Source organism: Castanea sativa, chromosome 8, assembly GCF_040712315.1.
Source record: "Castanea sativa cultivar Marrone di Chiusa Pesio chromosome 8, ASM4071231v1".
In the NCBI taxonomy this organism is placed as follows: Eukaryota; Viridiplantae; Streptophyta; class Magnoliopsida; order Fagales; family Fagaceae; genus Castanea; species Castanea sativa.
Genome location: NC_134020.1, coordinates 30,072,441 through 30,097,450, shown reverse-complemented (window position 1 = coordinate 30,097,450; position 25,010 = coordinate 30,072,441). Strand labels below are relative to the sequence as shown.

The following is a 25,010-nucleotide window of genomic DNA, read 5'->3' as shown; positions in this document are numbered from 1 at the left end:
AATCTAATTTAAGTGTATATGTATGTGAAATTTCCTCTAAAAAACTTGAACCCCAACCCTTATCACCCCACCCCTACAAAGCTTATATTTTTGGAGTGGAATTTTATTAGAGGAAAAAAATTTGTGTACAATACCTTAGGAGCTATTCCTTGGGTTCTCTTTTTAAGATTTAGCCATGTGATTATTTAATTAAAAAATACACTTTCATCTTATAAGAAAAAATTTACATGGAAAAATCTTTGAGGAACAGCATCTAAGTCTTACCCTTTATAAGAGAGATGTTATGTCAATAACACTTTTACTACCAATCTTACGTGGTAATAACAATTCATCGTCTTAGTGGATAAAAAAATAATTTTATTGATAGAGTCAAATTAGTACTAATAACAATTCATAGTTACAGTTAGAATTCCTTGTTTTATTAATATTTGGGTCGTTGTTGTGGTTTTTTTTTTTTTTTTAGGTCAAATGGCCTATTGGCTAGAGTGGGCTTCAGTATGGGCCCGTGGTCCTTAGGAGTTTATTAGTGAAAGTGGAAACAAAGTTAAGATGGACCTACTTACCAAAAAGGCAAAAAAGAAGAAGTTGAGATGGGGATTGCTGCCTTGAGTGACCCACTGAATTGCACACAGAATTGACTTCCATCATTGTTTAAAAGGTTTTAGAAATGTCCAATTGGTTCATGCGCAAGGACAAATCACAAAAGCGAAATCAAGTTTGGCCCAATTTAAAAGAGACTAGCCCACTTTTATTTTATTTTTTTGGCTTCGAACTTGTTTTATTGTGTCACTCATTTCGACATAAACCTTTCAACAAAAGAAAGTGAAAAGAAAAGCTGAACAGATTCCATTCATGTGGCCAGCAGTTCGAATCCTACAGCTACCAATACAACAAACCTTACACCAAATAAATATGACACCTTAGTTACAGTTGTTATGGCTTTCACACTACGATAGTAATGCTTTTAACTAGAAGCCACCAACCACATTTGCTTAACTGTACAGCCACGAAATGCAGTACCCACATGACATACCAATTGGTTTCTATTTGGTATTAACAGGATTTAAATCTAATATTCTTATTTGACAACAACAGACTTTACTGGCTGAACTAATTAGATCCTAGTATCCCACAATCCAAAAAAGGAGTTTAATGGCCTTATTATTCTGTATCTCGTAAATATATAATTTCTTTGAAATAGTTACTCTTAAAAGAGATTTAAATGCAATAATCAAATCATAAGTTTATAAAGGTTCAAGTGTAACTGGATAAGTAAAATACCATTCACTCATTATATGAACACTGAAAATTGATAAAGATTGCTTCTCTTACACTAGTACATTTGCCATTACTTGTAGTCAAAGTAACATATTTTGTAACTTTTCCCTGCTACAATAGAGGGCATAGTAAGTTCAACGAGTCTTCCTTGGCTGCACATAACAATGACATACCTTGATCCACATTAGTAAACAAACCCCTTAGAGGTTTTAAGGGATGCCGACCAAAACAACATAAATTATTTACCTAAACCATAAGTGTGTAACTACAAGATGATTCTGCATGTGAATCTCGACCTTCCCAACTAGAAAATGAGGTGGGTAAGAGACATATCTAGCAGGAACTTCTTCAATTTCGATAGGGAGCCCTTATTCCATCCTTTTGCATTGATGTGGTTTCCTCTGATGTTTTTTTTTCTTCAAAAGTCACTTGATTCTGAAAGCTCACATGCTTTCTTACTGTCTAAAACTGCTATACAAATAGAGAATGCTTGTAAAATTGAGAGTGGAGAACTGAACTCAACTGAATAGATCCCATCCTTGTATTGAGACAAACTGAGGAAAGGCTGATTGACTTGAACTCCTTCCTGTAAACAAGTAATAACAAATAAAATAAAAATGCATCATTTATTGGAAGTTACTAGTATAATACAGTGGACATTTGCATTGTCCAAGCAAAAGACTAGTACCTGACAGAAAAGCTCAAATTTATCTGTTACCGAACAAGCTTTGGATGAACCCAATTTGTTACTGATTTGATTCTGGTTGGCAAGGATCCGGAGTTTGCAACCCAAATCCCAACCCCCACAGTCACATAACCCACCCGATTTCCACCGTTCAATCAATGATGAAGGTCCTCCCTTACTTGGTATACTATGCACAGCACTTGGAAGTATGACCGTTGCATTGACAAGATTCTTCATACTGACAAAAGGCAGCTTCTGAACATTTTCCCCAGTGTTGGAATAACATTCCACTCCAGGTAACTGCTCTTTTGAACCAACCTCTAACAAATCATTGTAGTGATTGCCCTGGCACCCGTCCCCAGTGGCACCTCTATTGATACTTTTTGGAAATTTGATAACAACAGCTGCAAGTTCATCATTTGGCTGAAAGTCAAAGGTTTGCTGATCTGCCTGCCTCAGGTCCACGGAAAACAAAACAAATTCTCTCATGCTGAACTGATCCATACAATGCTGTCTAATCATATTGGGAAACTGAGAATCAGAAACCTTCATTTGCGCAACAACATTAGAAATGTAATCCTGACCTTTGCCTTTGCTTTTGCCTCCTTGATTTATCCAACTTCCATTCTTCTTCTTAACTTGAATGGTAAAGAATGTATAAACTGTGCTGTACTCACCCTTTCCTGTATTATTTAACTTCTTCATTGTGGCTGCAAGAATATTGCTGTCATTGTCAACAGCAAATTTGAACAGAGGCTGACCATTTTTAATCGCAACTTGCAAAAGAGCTTGGACTGGTGTATCTAGATTTAATTTCCCCGAAGAATCTAATTGTCCGTTGGAATTTTTGCTTGCCCTAACCGTTGTTATTGATTCCCTCTCAACTGGCTCCACAAAGTGATGGCAGTTGGCTGCTTTTGGCTTCAGTAATGGGTCAAGTAACCTTCTCAGAGGGCTGGACCTGGCTCTGGCTGTATTGAGATTATCGGTGTTTGAAGTATCCAAGAAAGCAGAGGCCACAGCTTTCTCTGTGCCAGATTTAGCAACAGTACATGTTGAGTTTAGCCGATGTGTATCCAAACCCTCTTTGGAGCTGGAACTTTTGCTCATCTTACCCAAACTAATGTTAAGTCGGCGAAAAGGTGAAGAGCTTCGCACTTTTTCATCTGCTACGTTGCTCACTTTCACATCCAACACCTTCAAAGCTTCATTTGTTGTATTGGTGGGCATTAAGGTTGATCTTTTCTCTCCTAAATTTCTGGATTTGGATGGACTGGTTCCTACTTTAGCTGAACGTGGTACTGGGTGAGATGTAACAGATGATACGTTGACACTCCTTTTATCTAAGGTGCCAGGCTGCCTTAGCAGAGAGTGTTCACTGTCAACTTCACAAGGCAGTGGGCATGAGTGTGGGATATCAGAATGAACCTCTGCATGGTAATTCTCCTTAGAACTCTGTGAAAAGCTCTTTTGACTTGCTTCCATTGATCTACGACCTAACGATGTTGTCAATTCAGAAAACTGGGACACTGCAGAATGATGTTTTTGGGGGAGATCTCTTGGCAAAAGGAGAACAACAGTTTTGTGCTTTCCAAATACATCTTGGTCAAAATTATTTGGATTTGGTTCTCGCAGCTTCTCTACTCTCTTCTTAATTTCACCATCTTGAATCTTTGTCTTTTCCTTTGTGCAAATTGGGGCATTTGGGATAACTGTACTTTCTTGATCAATCTTTCGGTCTGGATCTTTTCTCCTGCACTCTTCCTTCTTGATTACCGTACTACAGAAAGGCTGATCTGTTCTGATGACTTTTTCCTGCCCAAGCAAGATGCTACTCTGGGAAGGTTTAAGATCTTGAAACTTTCCAATACTTCCTCCAAATAATTTGACTTCTTGAGAATGGCCTTCTATGGAAGATGACATTAGATGAGATTGCAGTGAAGGACGATGTGCCCTTGGACGAGCAGGAGAGCGACTCTGACCTCTGCTAGAAGGAGCAGATGATCCATCTGTCCAAAATGATGATGATGTAATACTACTAGATGGCGAATTCTGGCTACTCTCATCTGGTACCTGTTTATGACTGTAACGCCATTTTTCAAGGCGCCCCCAGTCAAGGACCCCAACATTTAAAACTTTCTCCTGTCGGTTCTCTCCTCTTTCTAGATAACTTGGTAAATTTGACATGTATTTGACAAGTTCATCTTCTTTGATTGCCTTATTATCAGTCCATTGTTTTTGGAGATCATGACAAGATTTAGGAGGGATATCCTTTTCATTCCCAGTAATTTCATTGTGAAGATCAGCATATGACAGTCTAGGCTTTTCAGGTTTTAACCTGTCTTGCAACTTTATACTTTGGCTTGCTTGGGGCAGTAAGGGCTTCCCAGAAGTTCCTAAAGGTTGTTGATCCCTCAAATTGCTTTTAAACTCTGAATGATATTCCATGGACCTATGTGCTCTGGGTATTCCTGTAGTGGTTGCAATTATCAGTGTCTTGTCTCTGCAGAAACTTGCAAGGAATGTCCCAATTCTTTTTCAGCTTTCAATTTCAAACCAAGTTCGCATAGACACAGATCGCTCTGAAAATAAAAGGAAGAATTGTATACTATTATAATATTACTATAACACAGTCCTCCAAGAAAAAGAAGGGGAAATTGGGATAAAAAGATACTACAACAAAAGAAAGAAATTGACATCCACAGCTTTACATGCATCTAAAACAAAAGTTTGAAGAAAGGATTGCCAATATGAAGGGCTACCCACTTTATATTGATCCACAAGTACAATTAGAAGAGTCTTCCAATATGATAGCAAATATATACATACATATGGAACGGTCCTTTTGTTGATATACCAACAAGACAAGCAACCAAAAGTAATGAAGCGATAGCAACCCCTTAAACAAGGAGAAATTCTTAGCAAAATTAAAGTCCACCAACCATGTCTAATCTCAGGTACCAAAGAGATCATGACTACCAAACCACATTTTGATGTTAACAGTATTTACAATGACATTTTACAGTATTTATTATGACATTAGAAGGTCTCTATGAAGCTCGCTGATTCAGGAAATTCTTACAATAAGAACAGTTTAAAAAACATATGATTAAGAATTCTTCTATCACCATGACTGAGCAGAATACATAGCGTATAAAGTAAAGTGACCTATTTCCAAGTATAAGTGGCCAACAAATCATTCATCATTATCAGTTAATTTATATCTAATAGAACTCATAAATCATCCAATTTGAACATTCAATATAAGCTTTTAGATTCTTCATCATCTCATAATCACATTATTCTAACAAAATAAGTAATAGAACTTAGGACTGAAAGAGGAAAGCTCACAAAAGAAAATTTCTTATCATGGATGCAAGTAGATAGCAGAAAACTCCCAAGTAGTGTTCTTTTACACAATTTGTTTGGCATGTCAAACCAAAGAGGCCGGACATTTTATTTTTTATTTTTGAAATTACTCAATTTACTGATAAAACGTCTACATATAGTGATAATTGAAATCATATCCAGTAGTTTGATTTGGAGTTATGATCAGTTAGTTTTCCATTGTCCACTGGAGTTTAACCAACCATTAGAGATGACAAAAATGTAAGATACAGATCACAAGATAATCTCCTGTGGGAAAAAACATACTAATAATGATTTGTTCCATGTTCTTTGCATCACAAAACACCGTTCCTCATTCATTTTACTAACCCTTCACTCGCATTAAACCTTCAAAGTAGTAGTAAAAAATGACATGTCCATTTAAAAAGCGACGGAGAGTATGACTAGAGATAGAATAGAATGGCGGAAATGAATACATGTGGCTGACCTTGACTAGTCGGTTGACGATCCATAGTTGACTCCAAATTATTGGCACTAAGGATTGGTTTTTGTTGTTGTTGTAAACACAAGTATAAAACATGAAAAAAGTGAAATGCACCTTTTTTGCTTTCATGGGGAAGAAAATGAATGAGAATTGTCAGTCCCTTCCCCACTCCACCCTTTCATCACTTTCCAATACAAAAGGAAAGATCATTGAGCAATTCTTGTGGTCACAATTTTTCTAATTGGCATTAATATTTTCCCTTTGTTTGAATTTTCAAAAGCATAAGACCGCGGTGAGTTGTCATCCACAGAGCTGATCCATTCTGAGAACCAAACAATTCCACTCAATGATGAAAAAAATTAAACTTGCACGGATTGAAAATTAACTGAGATACAAAGAAGACAATTGACAATATATATATAAATGTATATAGTATATAGACATAGAAGCAGCCAGAGAATCAAACACCTAAAGCCAAAAAAAGAAGAAAGAGGTGGTCCATGAAAGCCCCATTTTCAAAATCGTAAGATAAGGCAAAATGACCTGTCATCATCGTAGTAGCTTAGGCTTAGCCTCTTCCCATAACTAACGGAACAGACAAGGATCCTCCAGCTAGCTATTCAAAAATCCAGAGCGCAATCTCTTTTTCAAATTCTTAAACATTTAGGCCTTGTTTGGCCCTCCCAAATAAAATAAAATAAAAAGGTAGGATCATGCTTCAAAAGAACCATCTTCTTTTCTTTTCTTTTCCTCTCATCTTTCCCGAGAACCAAACAGTGCACGCATGGTTTAAATGTCAAAGAATAAGACTTTACTCCCCTCTCTCTCTCTCTCTCTCTCTCTCACTCACTAATTCAAGTTAAAGATGCAAACTTTAGAGTTTAGAACTCAAAAAAAAAAAAAAAAAAAACAGACAAATAATGAAAATCACAGGGACTAAGCATAATACAGAAATCATGGGAAGCAAAAATTTCCATGAAAGGAAACAAAAATATTTCTGGGAATTTTGCCAGTGAGGCTAAGAACATAAATAGGGCATACCAGCGTCAATATTGGAAATGCAGAAGCAAGAAACCGCCATTAATGGAAGCTCCAGCAGGTCGAGGAAAAAGTAATGAGTGTCGGTGCATTATTGGTCTCAGTGATAGTTAGGAAAGTAACAGAGATCAGAGAGACGAGAGCTAAAAAGTGTTTGCAGAGAGCAAGTAGAAAGAAGTAATTTGGCTCGTAATCCCAATGTTTTTTTCTTTCCAAACTCCAAAGCTGTTGTAGTCACGTACAGGAATATTAGCAAAAAAAAATGCAAACCCAGAGCTTCTCAGAGTGAAAGAGAGTGAGAGAGAGAGAGAGTGTGTGAATAGAGTGTCTCCGTGTGTGTCTGTGAGAGTTTCTGGCTGTAGCTTATTTGTTGTTTTGTGCGGTGCATAGTGCTTACAGTCAAAACAGAGTACAGAGACACAGAGAGAGAGAACCAATCGTTTTCATCAGACGGCCAAAAAGGAAGAGCGATAATGAGGTGGTCACATCATGAGGCGTGGAGGGCTTGCCCCACTTTTGTCAAACTCTTTTTTTAATATCTTAGGGACACAATATTTTAGGATCTTTTTCTCAACAGATCACATAACCTGATTAGATTGGATACACAGGTGAGTCGTACTCGTCGGTAACACAAAAAAGTTTGTTTCGAGAGTACGATAATAAATTCGTCATATACTTTTTTTTTCATTAGTATTGATATAAATATATTATGAATTATGATTGGTATATAATAATTCATCATATAATTTTTTTTAAATTATTTTTTATGTAATTTTTTTATAATTATTGATATAATATAATATATAATTGATATATAATAAAAGTAAAACAATGATGAGTGTGTTTGAAAAAAATGAGATGGTTTTCAACTTTCTATAGTAACTTACATGTACGCATTGTTTAGCAAAAAAAAAAAAAATTTACATGTACATGTTAAATTGTGAAACAAAAAATCTAGTGTCAGCAAATTTTTTATACAACAAATTTCATACTTGTTTTTTTTGAAGACACAAATTTTATACTTGTTGAAGTCGTGTATTTGTTTTAGAATTTATTTGGATACCGTTTATTTTATTAAAACTAACAATTTATTGCTGAAAGTACTGTAGATAAAGGTAAAAGTTAGTTGAAATAGTACAGTGAGACCTATGAATAATACCAAAAAGTACAGTGGGATCCATAAATAATAGCAAAAATAAGTTAAATAGTAAAATAATTTTCATTTATAATCGGTATCCAAACGGAGGCTTAGTGTACAAGAGTGGTCTCAATTATAAATCTACATAAAAGCGATGTCACACTAAGGGTTTATTTGAGATCCGCTTATTTTGCTGTAACTGAATTTTTTTAACTAAAAGTACCATAGATAAAGATAAATGTTAGTTGAAATAGTACAATGGAACCCATAAATAGTATCAAAAAGTAAAATGAGACAAATGAAAGTAACAAAAAAAGCTAAATATTAAAATAAATTGATAAAAAATAAGTTAACCAAACAAACTCTAATTATAAATTATGATAACAGCAATTATAAAATATAAAAAAATAAATATCATGATTGTCAACCTTAAGCATTAAAGACAATAAAAAATTTGTGTCTACAGCATTTTCGTCAGCTGCACCCAATATTAATATTGTGAAAGACTTGTTAGAGATCACCAATAAAGTTTGATCGAGTGGTGGGCCTACTATATATGTGGACTGGTGTGGAAGGCTTGATGGGGTTGAGAGCTTAGAGAGCTGAGATTATTAGTACATACAATGAGGTTGAAATTCAATTGTGAATTTTGTGATTGTCATTAATTTGCATCATTTTCTATTGTAATCAATACCTTGTTTGTACTGTTTTCTCTCATTTTCATTCGATCTTCTTCTCCTATTTACCCATTTTGAGCTAGTATTTGCTGCTACATTCTATGATTCACTGATAATTGGCGTAAGGCTGACGTGATTTTTGTGATAATTGCTAACTGCTCATAATTTTTTATTTTTTATTTTTTATACAAGATATAAATTCTAAATACTCTAGCCTAGAGGAGTAGAGTAGAATTGACTAAAAATAAACTAATTTTGTACTAAATGTACTCTACTCTACTCTCTATCCCTCTCCTTCAATCCAAACAGACCATATATATATATGAAATTTCTTTTGGGAGACTTGAACTCCAATCTTTGTCCTTCACATCCCACAAGCACTTATAATGAATCCCCATAAACAATGCCTGTGATCTAATCGCTCTCTTAAATGGGTTAAATTTCCGTCTAGTGCATTTATACATGGGGTATATCATATTGTTCTAGTGTACTGATGATACATTTGACAAAAGCGGGCCTTCTTTAACCCAACATTTTAAGCCATTTTGAACCAAATTTAAACTAGATATATGCATTTCCTCTTTTAGCCATTCTTTATAAATTTTTTACTAAACATTTTTTCACAGTATAATCACTAACAACCTCTTTAAATTAATTTTCTCAAAAAAAAAAATCCTCTATTAATTAAGGGTAGCCATTTTGGAAACTTTATACACTACTTAACAAATTTGAAGAAAAAACATAGTTCTTCAAATTGTTATTCTATCATTTTTTTTTTTTGCAAAGAAATGGGGATGGAAAGAGATAATAAGTGGATGAGAAAAATACAGAACACATAAAAGATAGATATTTAAATGAAATAGAGAATATGGAGATAGTTTGTTAATTAAATATGTGTTTTTAAAAAAAATTTGTTCGTTAAATTATTTTGAAAAAAAATTGGGCTAACTAAAATAAAGCATTGATGATAATCAATTACATATAAATAGAGAGTATTGATGGAGATTCTTTTATAAACTTTGTAGGGATAAAGGGTCCATAAGTGTATATTGAGTAGTAGGCCTTATCTGAGGACTAGGAGATAACAGGGAAGAAGTACGAATTAGAGCGCCATGGACAAACTTTTGGTGGAAAGGCTTGGGGAGATAGTTTGAGGAAGAGTGCATCTTCGGCTAAGCAAGACAGAGGTCAGAGATCAGAGGGATTGATCTGCCCTTAAGGGCAACACTTCGAAATGTCCTACTGATAAGGATAAATATTAGAGAAACATAGGACAGAGGGAAGCTAAAAAATATCTAAGGGAAAGCTGCTACCACCGCATTGAATGTCCTGTAGCTAACCCTCTAACGGCATTAATGTGAAGGTGATACCTGAGTAGTGATAAGCAGCCTTACAGCTACTCCCAAAGACTTCAAGAAGGTGCTGATAGGACAATGATCAAAGTCAACAGCTTGACTTATACGTGGATGGTGAAGATGATGAAAAGTAGGGATGGCCATACCCATTGGGTAATGGATATCCAATCCTACCCAATCCAAATGTTCCGGGTAATACCCGGTCATTGATGGGTAAAGCTTAACCGGGTATGGTATGGATATTACCCGAATTATTCGGGTAGGGTATGGATAATATCCATACCCGACCCATATTTAAAAAAAAAAAAAAAAACCCTAGACCTCTCTCTTTCACAGTTTCACTGAATCACTCACACTCAGACCCAACTTCTCACAGTTTCTCTCCTCACCGTCACTCTCTCTCTCTCTCTATTCTGACTCGGCCATGTTTCTGAGCCAACGATCTGCGACTCTGCGATCTGCGACTCTGCGAGTGGAGCTGAAATCGGCGACCAAAATCTTCATTTCTGATTCCAAAATCATAATTTCAGACAAGCCCAATTAATTTCTCGAAATGGGTTTTGTTGGGATTGTCACTCTCTCTCTCTCTCTGTTCTGACTCGGCCATGTTTCTGAGCCAACGATCTGCTTCTCTGTTTTTGTTTTTTGTGTTTTTTCTCTTTTTCATGAGATCTAATTTTGTGTTTTGCTAGTTTTTTTTGTTTGTTTGTTAGTATTATGATTGTATTTTTTTTAGGATGCATTTTTATTAGTTCGTAAATGTTGTTGTTGTTGTTGTTGTTGTTTTTCTTAGGTTCTGTTTGTTTGCTGGGAAAATGTAGAAGAAAACTGAATCAATTCAAGCTTTTGAGTTTTGAGAAGTGATAATGTAGGACCTGAGGATTAGAAGCTTTGCGTAGTTGATCATTGTCTATTTGGCTTATTTATTGAATTTTGTGTCTTTAATTAATGATGTTCTGTTCACCTTTGATCTCTTGCCAAATGCATTTTTGGAAGAATGTGATTTCCGTATGAATATAAAGAAGGTGTAGCTCAAATAAGAATTCGGTCCTTGCTTATTTGTATCCGTATCCGCATCGATTAAAATCTAGAGGAAGATAGGGCAGTTTAAGTTATTAATTTTCATCTTGCCACCATTACTTGGTCAATATAAACTTGTATGAATATATTCATCGTTCGGACTTAAGAGGATAGCCCGAAAAAACATTGCTAGAAAAAGTAACTAGCACCGTATTCCCAACACAATATTAGTTGCAAAATTCAAGGAAAATCCAGATTATTATATCTATTGATGGTGATAAAGAGTATTATATGGTACATGGTGGTGGGTATGTGTATAGTTCATACCTTTAGGTTCTCCCAGTTATTTTATCATTGATGATGGATGTCTTTACATATTGAATTTGGAAATGATTTCTGTAACTTAATAGGCACACCCGTCATGGGTTCAATAAATATCTAGTATATGGAGTTACTATTATATGTTTGTGATTTGAAATCAATTTGTTGGATGTATCAATTTTTTATTGATTAGTTTTTTCTTTTTTAAGATAAAGCTATTGGTTAGTTTTTAAGTTAAAATGATTCGGGTAAGATTCGGGTAAGTTTTGGGTATGGATATTATTATTAAAAAAAAATAAATAAATGGGTTTCGGGTTTCGGGTAGGGTATGGATATCCATGGATAATAATTCGGGTAAAATTCGGGTATGGATATTAATGGATATTGATATTCGGGTATCCATGGGTAAGTTTTTCGGGTCGGGTATGGATCGGGTATACCCATACCCTACCCATGGCCATCCCTAATGAAAAGAAGGGATATATAATGAAGAGGGAATCCCCTTACAGAGGGGGTATCTAAAAAGAGAGAGAGAAACATTGTAGTACCAGGAACTGGATTTGTAACCAAATTCAAAAGATAAATATATAAGATCTAGTCTTCTCAGACTGTGCCGATGACGATTTACTTTGAGCAAAACATTTTTATTCTTGTTTTCTTTTCGTCTAGGCTCACTACAATTGTTATCTTATTCATTAGAGCCTAGTTTTCCAACTTACTCTTTACAAATTTATTGTATTGGGATCTTTAAACCTAAATCATTTTCTCTTTAGGCTTAGATATCAAATCAGGTCCTTACCAACTTTTTGTAAGATTAATTAATATTTTTTTTAAACCAATTACTCTTTAATCATTATAATAAATTAGAATTTTATTATGGTTAGCAATATATGAGAGATTATGAGTTGTAAACTACTGTTAGACATAATTATGAGACAATATTTTGGATCCTTTTTAGGCTTTAACAAAGAATCACTGAATCAGTACTGGATATCTTAAAAATATTCACGAAAGGTCATTGTATCCCCTTGATACGTGACATGTCATCCTCTTCCGTTTTAACTTTTATCCCAAGACTATACAAAAAGAAAAAGATAGTCTGCTTTTTTTGAAGCCGCGCGCGCCTGAGGTAAAAGCTTTGATCATCATCAACATTCAAAGTGGCTACTTTTGATTCTCAAAAAAAAAAAAAAAAAAAAAAAAAGTGGCTACTTTTGAGCTCAAAAGGAAAAAGAAAGAATGGGGAGAAAAGCCTAAAGGACTAGGAAAAGGAAGGCCATGTTTGTAGCATTGAGTGAATAAAAAGGGGTTTAAGCCCAAACATCATGATTACGAGGTATATCTGATATGACATTCAGCAAAAATATAAAAAGAAAGAAAAGAAAGAGGTATATCTATTATCTGATTTCTTAATGATCCCATCCTTTGTTTAATAATATCTACTTTGCCATTACATATGATTGGACATGATCATGTGGTCATTGCGGAGCTTGTCAATTTCTTGGGGTTGATTATTAGTTTTATAACGCAATAATGTCCCTACTACTAGAATCAAGTTGAGGAATCATTCTCTATGAACGAACACTAACACCTCAGTTGGCACTTCTTAGGCAGTGTTTGGTAAATTAGTTTTAATACATTTTAAATAATGTTACACATTTTTTCATATTTATTTTTTACTCACATGTATATTAAAAACACCCAACAATATAACTTAAATTCCTCTCCCAAACACCCCCTTATTTTCTTTTCCAATACTCCTCACTTCTCCTCAAATACCCTTCTATTCGTGTCTAAAAATTACCATTCCATTCTCTTTATTAATTATTGTATCGGCTTAGGTCCATTTACATTGAAGTACGGATATGTGTCAAACATTTACCATGTGTTCACATCTCAACAAATTTAATATAAGAAGCATTGGATCGAATTCTTGCCCAATAATTATTTCATGCATTATATTGTTATAGTTATAGGAAAATGTTAATGGATGCCCTAAGAGTATTGGTTTAAAAAATCTCTTTTACAATACATCAATTTTGCAATTTGTACGTCTCATATATTATAATAGAGGTGTCCAAGACAACCAAGCACTCGACCTACCTAAGTGTGTCCAAGTCACACTTGCCAATCAACTTCTCGCTCAAACTGTCTGGGCCTAACTGAAAACCATCCAACTCGACACCGCCGACGAATCTCCACTTCCAGGAATCGAAACTCGTAGGTCAGTTGGCGGGTCTTCGCATGAAAAATCAATTTTAATCGACTCAACTGACCTCCCCTTCGAAATCTTGCCGTTCATCGCCCTCCCCCTCTCTCTCAAACGTAGATCTAACAAGATCTTGACCAAATCTGGCCAAATCTCAACCAGATCCGTTGAGATTTAGCCAGATCTTGACCAGAGACGTCGAGATTTGGCCAAATCTCCATTGCTGTTGAGAGCAATGTTGCTCTGTCGATTTCAACCAAAACTGATTGTCATCCACCCGAACCGAAACAAACTTGACTCATGGTTTTCGGTGCTCGGCGACAAGTTAGCTACCCTGCCACTTGAAGTTGCTGGGTTGGTTTTGGGTAAGGCATAAACCAGACCTGTGGATAGCCTTAGGCCCACCCGAAGGACCAACCTGAACTCGTGCTAAAAACCGAACAAATTCGACAAAGTGGTGGTTGGTGACAGATTAGAGCCTCTACAACCTAATTCTAGCGGGTTGAGTTTTGATTTCTCTCCTCCTAAATTCGAACAAACTGACCTGACCGATTATCTAAGCAAACTCTGACTAAGTCTCGCTAGATACGGTGAAATCTTGCTAGATCTAGTGAGATTTCCACTAGATTCAACAAGATAGGGTGAGATTTTATTGGATCTAGCCAAATTAAACTAAAATTGGCTAAATTTTACCCAAATTCATGCGAGTTCTAGCAAATTTTGGTGATCCTCACCGCCAATTTAACCAACCAATGTCCACTTGAAACTGACTCGACCCATTGGTTTAGGTAATTGAAGGCAAGTCTCTTCGCCCACCACCAGATGTGAGTGGGTCAATTTTGGGTTGAGTCCAAAACTGAACTAGTCCAACCTATGAACACACCTATATTATATATTATTGCCAAATAAGTGAATACATGAAAATATCTTTTTGATGAGTATCTTATAAGTTAACTGGTTTACACTTTATGGTGTTCTCATTGGAGACATCAAGGCTCAAAGGTTCAAATCCTTTACCCCTAACTATTGAGTTTAAAAAAAAAAATCTCTCTTTTCCTTCTTGATCCAATATTTAAATGCAGCTAGTTGTATGGGTCACTAGCCTTAGAGTTTGAGCATCGTTCATAAAGTTTTTTGCTAAATAGAGCATTGTTCATAATTATTAGCTCTTAACAGTTCATGGAAATTGAAAATCAGAAAAGGTTTCTGATTTGTCATACCTCTACCATTTTCCCGTACAAATTCATTTTTATTTTGGTTTTGAGAGGATATTATCATAAATTATATCTGTCTAAATTAATAAAACGCGGAACATATTTCTAAGTTATGACTTATTAGAATGAAAAGTTGGGTGATCCAAATATTCGGCCATTTATTAATTTTAACCTGTTGCTGCCTTTCAAGCATCCTTTGTTTTTTGTTTTCCTTTTTTTTTGTCCCTTCCACCCTCAATTTTATTTGTTCTTTGACTCACCCTTTTGTTACAGTTAAAATCTATATTTCATAGGCTTCGTTCTAAATGTCATGAAAAAGGAAAACGAGAGAGAGAGAGAGAGAGAGAGAGAGACATTTTGGAGTGCTGAATAGCACCTTTATGGCATGTTTGGATGTTTAAAAAAGGAGGGAGAGTAGAGTAGAGGGAAGGGGAGTAATTCAATTACCTTGTTTGGGAGTTTTTTAAGGAAGGAGGGGGAGGGATTTGGAGGGGTTTGGAGGGGTTTCAACTACCTCCATCCCCTCATTTTTAATTCCCCCAAATTGGAGAGATTTGGAGGGAGAGTAGAGCACATAAAATTATTTATAAAGTAAATTACCTAATTTACCCTTATTATATTTATAAAATTACAATGTTAAAAACAAGGGGAAGGACTAATTACTCCCTTCCCCCTTACTAATTATAAAAACATCCAAACAAGGTGGAGGGTAATCATTCTCCTCTACTCTCCTCCCCACTACTCCCCTCCCCTCTACTCCCCTCTACTCTCCTCCCTCTCTAAACTCCCAAACAGGCCATTAGTAAACTTAATCGTTTTCGAGAATAAACATATATCTCAATCATCGTACATAAAATATAAGTATAAACTAAGACTAGAAATAAAATAAAATTAATACGTTGTCTCCTAGTCCTGGGCTACAGCTTGCGTTCCCATATTGTGCACATGATTAGCTAATTGACTGGGATCTCTAGTTCAACAACGTCGAACGTTAACTCGTGATTGTTAGTTGTTACTACTTAGCTAATTATCTTTGAACTATGATTAAAAAAACCTGTGAGTACTGAAGAATAATGAAATTAAGAAATGTTGTTGGCTGTTGCCACTTACTCTTTTGGTCAATAATATACGTAAATGTCTTTTGCCTTGGTACTTGGTAGCACTTCCGACTCTCTCAAAGGAGTGAGTTTGACTGACTTTCTCTGAACCAAAAATAAATAAATAAATAAATAAAGAGAGGCTTTCGGGATGTATAAAAATATATCATTTTTTTTTTATTCCCTATAATTGTATAATATATAGATATGGCCGACTTCACTAGATCAAGATGCCCTTTCTTGATTATTATTGGTTGCTCAAGAGTTAGCAGAATATTATATGGACTTAATCAAGTTTAGAAGGTAGATAATTTATACACATATAATAAATAACAGAGTTACTAAAAGAGAGAAAAAAAGAAAAAGAAAAAAAAAGAAGACAGTTCAAAATTCTATTCTTGACCACCGTATAAGTGCTTGTGGAGTGTGGGGGCAAAGGCCGGGGTTCAAGTCTCCAGGAGGGAGCTTCATACACATATACACTTAGATTAGGTTAGAGTAGAATTTTATCTTATGTAAAAAACAAAAAATAAAAAAATCTATTTTTGATACAAGTCTCTTTACTGTCTTTAAAGAATTTCAGTTTTCTTGTTTTTAGCCTTAATTATTTATTTTTGTTGTGCTAATGGTGTTTTTGTCAATGTTTGTTGTGTTGATGTTGTTTTGTCAATTGGTTTATTTCAATTGGGGCAATTGGTTGAATCGATGTGGTTCGTACTTTATCTCTTTCTTTTTTTCCTTCACGATCTACTTATTAAATTTAAAAATAAAAATAAAAAGGTCGTAGACTTGTAGTTCTTGTTTCGATTGGGTTGTTTTTGGTGTTTGTTATTTTTAATCTTGTATATGTCGTTGTGATGAATAAATTTATCATTTATAAAGTATAAAATAAAAAACTTCCCTTGAGTTATGTTTCTTATGACTTTTTTCCCCTAATGATAATAGCCTTAATTAGGTCAATTAGCACATCTTATTCCTTTTGTGAAGTGAGTTCAAGTTCAAAAATCGTTGAGAAAACTCCCTATTTATTTAGTGGAAAAAACTTTTCAATCACATATTTATCCTCCAAATTGACTATAAATAAAAGGATAATAAGTTGGTAGGTCTTGTTCATACTGTGTTGAGGTATGTGTGGGGACACAATTTTCAGACCAAGCCCAAAATGTAAGGGATCTTGGCTCAGTGAACCCAGTACAATAAACTTGTAGAGAGTGGGTCAAAGAGCTAGGCTTTAGTGCTTGGATAACAGTTAATATAGTTTTGAATGATGAGCCAACAAGAATTGAACCCGGTTTGACGAGAAAGTTGGTTCTCGGCATAGTTCGAGGAGCTTTGTTCTAGCATATATTGGATGACCATGGTTATAGGAGTTGTTGAGATTCCTCTAGTGCTTTCTCTTTTCCTTTCTTTTTTTATCCCCCATTCTCTGAGATCTCTACCCTTATTTACATTACATCTCTCCCTTCATCCTTACCCTACACGTGGACCACATGTGGACAGTTGATGGTTGTCCCATCAGCCCCCTCTAAAAGTCTTCTGGGGTGGCTGTAAGGCTGCCATAATACTATTCAGAGGTTACTTCCTCATTAATGCAGTGATAGCAGTTTTTCCTTAGATATTTTTGAGTCCTTATCCCTCTTGTACGTTCATAATGCTCATTGCTATCATTAGAACTTCCTGGAAGGTCATCCTTGATCATTAGGATCTATACCAGATTTACGTTTGGCTTTATCCGAGGAGATAGTACTCCTCGGACTCGGACCACCCATGTTTCTCGACCAAAACCACATGCTCTCGGCCAAATCCACATGCTCTCGGCCAAATTCCAAAATCCATGACCCCACAGTATGGATATTAATTTATTGGGTCAATCCTAAGCGATCAATTTATTAAACGTGCATGTGTAATGTCTATTTTTGTTTGGTAAATGTTTTGTGTTCACATCCACACACACACACATATATATTGTGTTGGTTGGGTGTGACACAAATGAAAATATGATCCATTTCAACTAGTTTTAAAAATATGACCCAAAATAATTAACAAATTTATATTTTATCAACATATAAATTATGATAATAATTGTTAAATATTAGCTATGATATATTCTATGTTGAATATGCTTGAATAGATGCGGAAGAGAAAATAATAAAATAGGAACACAAGAACACTAGAGTTATGTGGTTTAACTTTACGACCTACGTTCACGGAGGAAACCTTTAAGAGTTACATCTTAATTATATAAGAGTGCAGTACAAAACTTATGTTACAATAAACCATAACATAAGTATAGATAATAGACTAAACTCCTAGACTAACAGACTTCTAATATGAGTAAGTGACTTGGCTTGCACATAAAGTAGAATTAGGCTTGGGCCTATACTAATGAGCTAATATATCTCTAACACCCCTCTCAAACTCAAGATGGAAGATTAATGAAACCTTGAGATTTGATAAAGTTGAGAAAATCCCTTTAATGAAGTTTGGCTTTGTGACGGTAGTTTGAAGAAAACAATGGTCTTGCTGTATTGATGTGACTTCTAACAATGGCTTGACTATATCGAAAAGTTTTGACGGCAACTGTAGGAAGCCAAAAATTGCTTTTAAACATATTGTAAAGACAGAAAACCATGGCCATAGAAAGGTGGCTCTGGTACCATGTTAAATATTAGTTATGAAATATTCCATATTGAATACGCTTGAATAAATGCGGAAGAGAGATGCATAAAATAGAAACACAAGAACACTAAGGTTACGTGATTCAGCCTCTATGTCCACAGAGGAAACCCTTGAATGTTACATCTTTATTATATAAGAGTGTAGTATAAAACTTGTGTTACAATGAACCATAACATGGTTATATATAATAGACTTAACCCTAGATTGATAGACTTTTAGTACAAGTAGGAGACCTGGTTTATACACAAAGTAGAATTAGGTTTGGACCTATATTAATGAGCTAATATATCTCTAACAATAATTATAAATAAATAAATTTCATACAAATTCTATATCACAATAACATCCATTGAAACATTAACATGATAACATCATATAATCCAACCGTTCTTATTTCAAGTTTTCAACCAAAGTTATATCCAAATTTAGAAAATACACATTTAAAAAAAAAAATCTTTGGCAAGAGGGTTAGGGAGTTTAGTGATTTAATGAAGAATTTACCAATACTCAATAACATTAAAATTTTTAAACTTATTTTAATTAAATTCAAAATTCAAACTAATATTAAATAAAAATTTAATTTAATTACAGGCATTAGACAAGTTTATGTAAAATGAGTCAACCCATCTGAATGGGAACAACGAACCAAGCCATTTTAGAATGATTGCTAGTTAAATAGATCACCACAATTTTCTCAAAAAAGGAAAAAAAAAATCACAACAGTATATTTTCACATGAACTCATTTATTCTAAACACTAATCCACATATAGAATCTTATTAGTTTCACAAATCATAACAATTTCACATTTAACAGACTTCATAATTTTCAAGACAATTTTAAGGAACAAAACAATTTAAAAAATCACATGACAATTTTTATTTGCACTTCAAAGAACTAAAATCTGTTAACCAAGTTGCTCGGTGTCATTTTGGTCCATGTCTTAAGTTCTAACTTGACCCTCTTTTAATTTTCATTTAATTCATTTTTATCTAATACAACTAAACATTAAAAAACACGTAAAACTATCTCTACATAAAACTGTGCTTCCACTCAACCACTCTTGCCAAAGTCTATTTCGGTCAGTTACATAGCTTTGGTCTCAAGTCTCAACGCATACTGTGGAGTTCTCTGTAACACCCGTCTCACTTAAATTTAATTTAATTGTTGCTAGAGTGGAGTTGATGAATTATTTAATTTATTTTGGAAGTGATATTGCTGATATTCTACAAAAAAAAAAGGGGGGGCAACGTGAATGGTTTTTTTTTTGTGGATTATTTATATTTAACTTTTAGTCTCCTTATTGTTTAAGGAAAAGGATAAGAGGTTAAAACCTATTTGGAATAGGAGTTTAAGTGTTATTGGAATTCTTCAGAGTCCTAGCCAATCGAAACAACCTTAATATGAGTTTTAAGTGGGTTTTAATTTCGGCCCTAGTGGAAACAGTTTTAACATGTAAAGCTGAAAAGTAAGTTAGGGCTTCTTGCATGTAAGGCAGAGAGAGAAACTAAGAAAAAAAAATCAGTGGTTAGCGTATAAAAGATTAAGAGTAGAGAATTAGGGTTTCTCAAAATTGAAAGGATAGAAGACCGTGGCACTACTAGGGGCAGCCAGCAAATTTGTTGTGTTGGTGCAAACACAATAATAATGGAGATAACACGAAGAGAAAATGAATAATACTTCTGGATTTTTTTATTAATTTAAAGAAAGAGATTACATAACACTATTTGGACTGAGGCGCGGCACTCGCTCTCTTTAAGGAGATTCAAGCCCTTGGTTGGCTAAACTTTGTAACCGGTGCAAACCGTCTTTGACTTGTCTCCCCCAGGATACAACAGCCCAACAAGTGTCGTATGGCTAGAACAACCTCTGCATAAAGTGTTCAAGCCCAAAGCTCCACCAGAAATAACACCCTTCCTTGCCAAGAATCTCTCTATTTTTTTTTGTGTGTATATTACAGTCATAGGGATTGTGTCTGAATGGGTCTATTTATAGGCTCAATGGGCCTCACGAAATTACTACCCAAATTAATCTGATTAATTAGGTCCATTATTCTGATATAGTAGGTGTTACAAGATTAATTGCTGGATATTATTCTGATAGGCTGGAGTTACACAATTAATGGTGAGATAAGGAGTTTTCTGAATAATGAAAAGGCCCAAACGGATAGTCCATTAAGTGGGTTAATGGCTCATTATTTTCCATAATAAAAATGGAATATTAATTCGGGTCATTTACTCACCAACGGATATAGTAATTACTCTGAATGGGCTGTCAAGTAGGAGGATCCAAGGTGCTGATTCATTTCCAAATTTGACACCTCCACCCTTCACCTCCCCTTTGTGCACGTATCTGGCCCAATATTTGAGACAATTCATGTTAGCCCATTAATCACCACAATTAAAAAGAACAAAATAGTCTCTCTCCTTTTCAATATGGGATTAAACATTTTTACTAACTCCTCATCTTCCACATTCACTCCCACATCTTTACATTTATTTTTATCACATTTATTCATTTTAATTATTTAATATTAAAATGCTCCAACATGTTGTTTTGAGGTAAACATCTATCTATGCAAGCTTTATTTATATCGTTGGACACATATTGATTAAGGAACCTTCGTCTCTAGGCTGATTAGAAATATTAGAATTATAATAACAATTGATAGAAGTTATCAAGGAAGTGTATTTTAGACATGCATTATTCTATTTGATTTTGAAACAAGATCCTCATATATGCACGTGGCGTAGCATCACATCCTATATAGTTTAAGCACTTGTTGATGTCCTAGGGTGGTGTTCAGATGGTCTACGAGTACTTATATATAGGTATAACAAATTTTAGTTTTGGGGAATAAATTGCAATTATATGAAATCTAAAATAGGTATGATGTATATTAGAAAGATATGTTAAATTTTATATTGTCAAATATTCATAATGGCTAAGGAATTGTTTTATTAGAAGACTTTTTGGTTATTCAAAAGCCTGCCCTTATTGAGTTACTTAATCCTTATTTGGGTTCTAGTTGACATCGTTTTGGACAATTGAAGTGAAGCTTGGTTTAGCAACTAGAGGTAAGTGGACTTCAGAACATGACGTCTCTCAAGACGTGTATATTTATATATTTTTGGTATATATATATATATATATAATTGCAAAAGTGAAGTTTCCAAAAACTTATACCATTGACAATGTTTTATACACATACTCGAATTTTATTATTTCTTGTATATTGCTTTGAAACTGTATAAGTTAAGAATGACTCAAAACTATATTTTTGAGAATGTATTTGTTATATGATATGTGATTGGTATTGATAATATTGTAATAAAGTAAGAATATTTTCAAACGGTCAGCTAGATAGTTTGCAACCTTTGCCAACATAGGGTTAAGTGTTGGTCTTCGGCCGATGTAGTGTTTTTGTGGTGTGGTGCAGTGTTATCGTTTGCTCTTTGGAGCCAGTGTTGCCTCTTTGAGGTTAGTGTTATTGTTCCCTATGAAAATCACCACCGAGTGTTTAGCAGCTTATGTCTTTGTTTGACTAATGTTTAATGTTTTCCATATCAAACTACTGTTTTATTGTTATTGACCTTTATAAGTGGAAAATGTGGTTATTACTATAATACAATTGTTTCTACCTATTTAGTGTATTTTTGCTAATTAAAGTGGTTATTATTTTATTTAATGATTACAACGTTATAGTTAAATGTTTTATTCTTGACAGTTTTATAGAATATATTGTATTACTGTTAAAACTATTTGTAAATGTTTTGTAAAGACTATATTTTGTCAATGATACTAATGTTTGTTTTGAAAGACATCATCATGTTATGTAGTCTCTTATTGGGCTTCTAGCTCACCCCCCTTTATCCACCCTTTCAGATTAGAGCAATAGAATATATTTTGGTGGTAGATCATTAGAGCCATAGATTGAAGACTTCTTTTGGAACTATGTTAGTTGATGGACCGTTTTGATATTTTTTTCTTAGGATAGTGAGTTTGGCATTTGTGGAACTCTTTGAGATTGTATTTGGTGACTTTATTGTTATACTTTTTGTTTTTATGGAGTTCATAGGAAAGACTTTGATGGTTTGAAATTTATTCGTGGATATTTAATTACGCTTTGTTCTATTATATTATTGTTGATTATTTATAAGACAAGTTATGCATTTAAATCCTTGGTATGGTTTTGGAGGGCTACATTCTCATCGCTGCATAGTGTGGAGGATATTGTGGTTTTAGTTACAGTAATTCTATTATTGATTAAAGTTATTGGTGCTCACTTGTTCTGTCTCAGAAATTCTCTCAATCTTTCTCTCTGTTTCTCTTACTTTTCTTATTATAACGTTGAAACTTGTCAAACTCTTACAAAATCTACTGTTCAATTCACACTTTCCAGTTTCCACTACCTCCCCAAAAAAAAGTAAAAATAAAATAACATATTACGCACTTGGTGATGAGAATGATTGTGGCAATAAAGGGGTTTGAAATTTGCAAGTATAGTCTAGTCGCAATCACATGGGTCGGTCAGTTTGGATCAAATGTAACATCAATTTCCAAGTTGAAAAACAATTGTGCCGCGTTTTTTTTTATTTTTTTTTTTAAGTGATTTTATTTATTTTTGAGTTATTTTGATACAATTTATTTTTGAGTTATGAAGTAACCAAGAACTATAATAAGTCCAGTTTTTACTTTCTAGCCACTTCTTTTTATTTATTTATTTGTGCTGAATAAAAGAAAATCTGGTCTCATCAAAAAAAAAAAAAAAAATCTGGTATATACTCAGTTTTTTTTAAGCATTTTTTTTATAACATATTCTTAATATTTTTCTTAAAATGGATTTTAACTTTTTATAACATTTTTGAGTTTTACAAATTTGTTTTATTTTTTATTTTCAAAAAAGCTTTCAAAAATTATTATTATTTAATTCTTAAATAGAAAACAGTTTTTCGGTAACTATTCAAATGAAAAGAAGGGGCACCGTTTTTAAAGAGAATCCTTTTAAAAATCCTTTTAAGAGAATCCTTTCTAAAGAGATTTAGTTAATCCTTTTAAAAAAAAATTGTTGATAAAAAATTAGACATTTGGATAATCGTTTGAACTTTGAACTTACGAAACAATGAGTTCATAATAAAAATGAAAAGAAATATCTATTCAACCTTTTTAGCTTTTGGAATTGGTCAACGACATTTTCCCATCTGTCTCGCATATTGATCAATGCTAACAAATCCTCTTCTTTTTTCTTTTTTTTTTTTCAATTTTTATTATATTTTTCTATGTGCAAAACTGCAATGTGCTACAGATACAATAATTTCATAATGAAGTATAGGTATCAAGTTATTAATAGTTTTCATATGAATTTGCGAATAACATCTACCATTAGTAATTTATCACTTAAATTTAATTAGAAAATTATTGTGAAAATATTATGTTGATAACTATTTTTGCTAAATATGCAAGAAAAAAAAAAGAGGAAAGCAAAGCGGACAAAACAAGATCTTGTGTGTGTCTGTACATGGAGATTTGGGTTCATGAATCACCAAGAGCAAATAATTCAACGAGCTATTGGTAAAAAATAAAAATAAAAATTAACGCGTCATTTGTTAGTTGTTACCTTTTTTTGAGAAGGAATTTTTTTTTTTTTGGGGGGGAGGAGAAGGAATTGTTAGTTGTTTACCTTGTACCAATTGTTTATCAAGAAACTTAAAACAATATATTAATAGTATATCTAGATAAAAGTATCTTCTTTTAGAATATAAAAATATCATTATTTCAATTACACGTTTACAACAAAAAAATATCAATGAAAAAAAATGAATAATGCTAGAGATACAAACTATTTTACAAAAAAATTTACAAATTGCTAATGTAGTGAGTGATTATTGGTAAATAAAAAAATGATATTAATAGTGAGTCTAGATGAAAACTAATAAGAGATTGGTCACATCAACATTTTGGAAAAATATTGTAAAATAGTTTGTATCTGTATCATTACTAAAAAAAAATATTACAATTGAGCAATTAATATTTATTATGGCCGATGACTTTTGCGCTAATTATTACATTCCTCAAAAACATTTACTAACAAAAAAAAAAAAAAAAGAAGCATCTCTTGTGGCTCCAAGAGTTGCGAATTATGAAGCATAGGAAGCCATATAGTAATTTCTGTACTTGGTTTGGAAAATTTGGTGATGACTAGCTTAATTTTTAGATGACTGGGGTATGATTTTTGTACATGTGACATCTTTTTGGTGAGGAAAAGAAACACTAGGGTTCCCCCCCCCCCCCTTCCCCTCAACCAAAAAAACTAGGGTTTTAAATTTTAAATACTAGGGATTTTTGTTGTTGCTAAGATTAATGCGTAAGGTTGGAAATAGATAAATGGAGAATTTACCTAGTCTTATAACTTGTGAATGAAACCATTTTGAGAAAAACAAAAGAAAAAAGGAAGTAGCTAGCGTGAAT

At 33.8% G+C, this 25,010-nt stretch overlaps 1 protein-coding gene across 1 annotated transcript; it reads right to left on the bottom strand.

The window, feature by feature from the left end:
- Positions 1-1,281: 1,281 nt before the first annotated feature.
- LOC142607749 (uncharacterized) lies at positions 1,282-7,105 on the bottom strand. Its single transcript, XM_075779358.1, is given in 5 exon segments — positions 1,282-1,641; positions 1,643-1,732; positions 1,734-1,864; positions 1,967-4,545; positions 6,837-7,105. Coding segments are annotated over 4 exon segments (2,787 nt in total). The 5' UTR covers positions 4,412-4,545; positions 6,837-7,105; the 3' UTR covers positions 1,282-1,520.
- Positions 7,106-25,010: the final 17,905 nt, after the last annotated feature.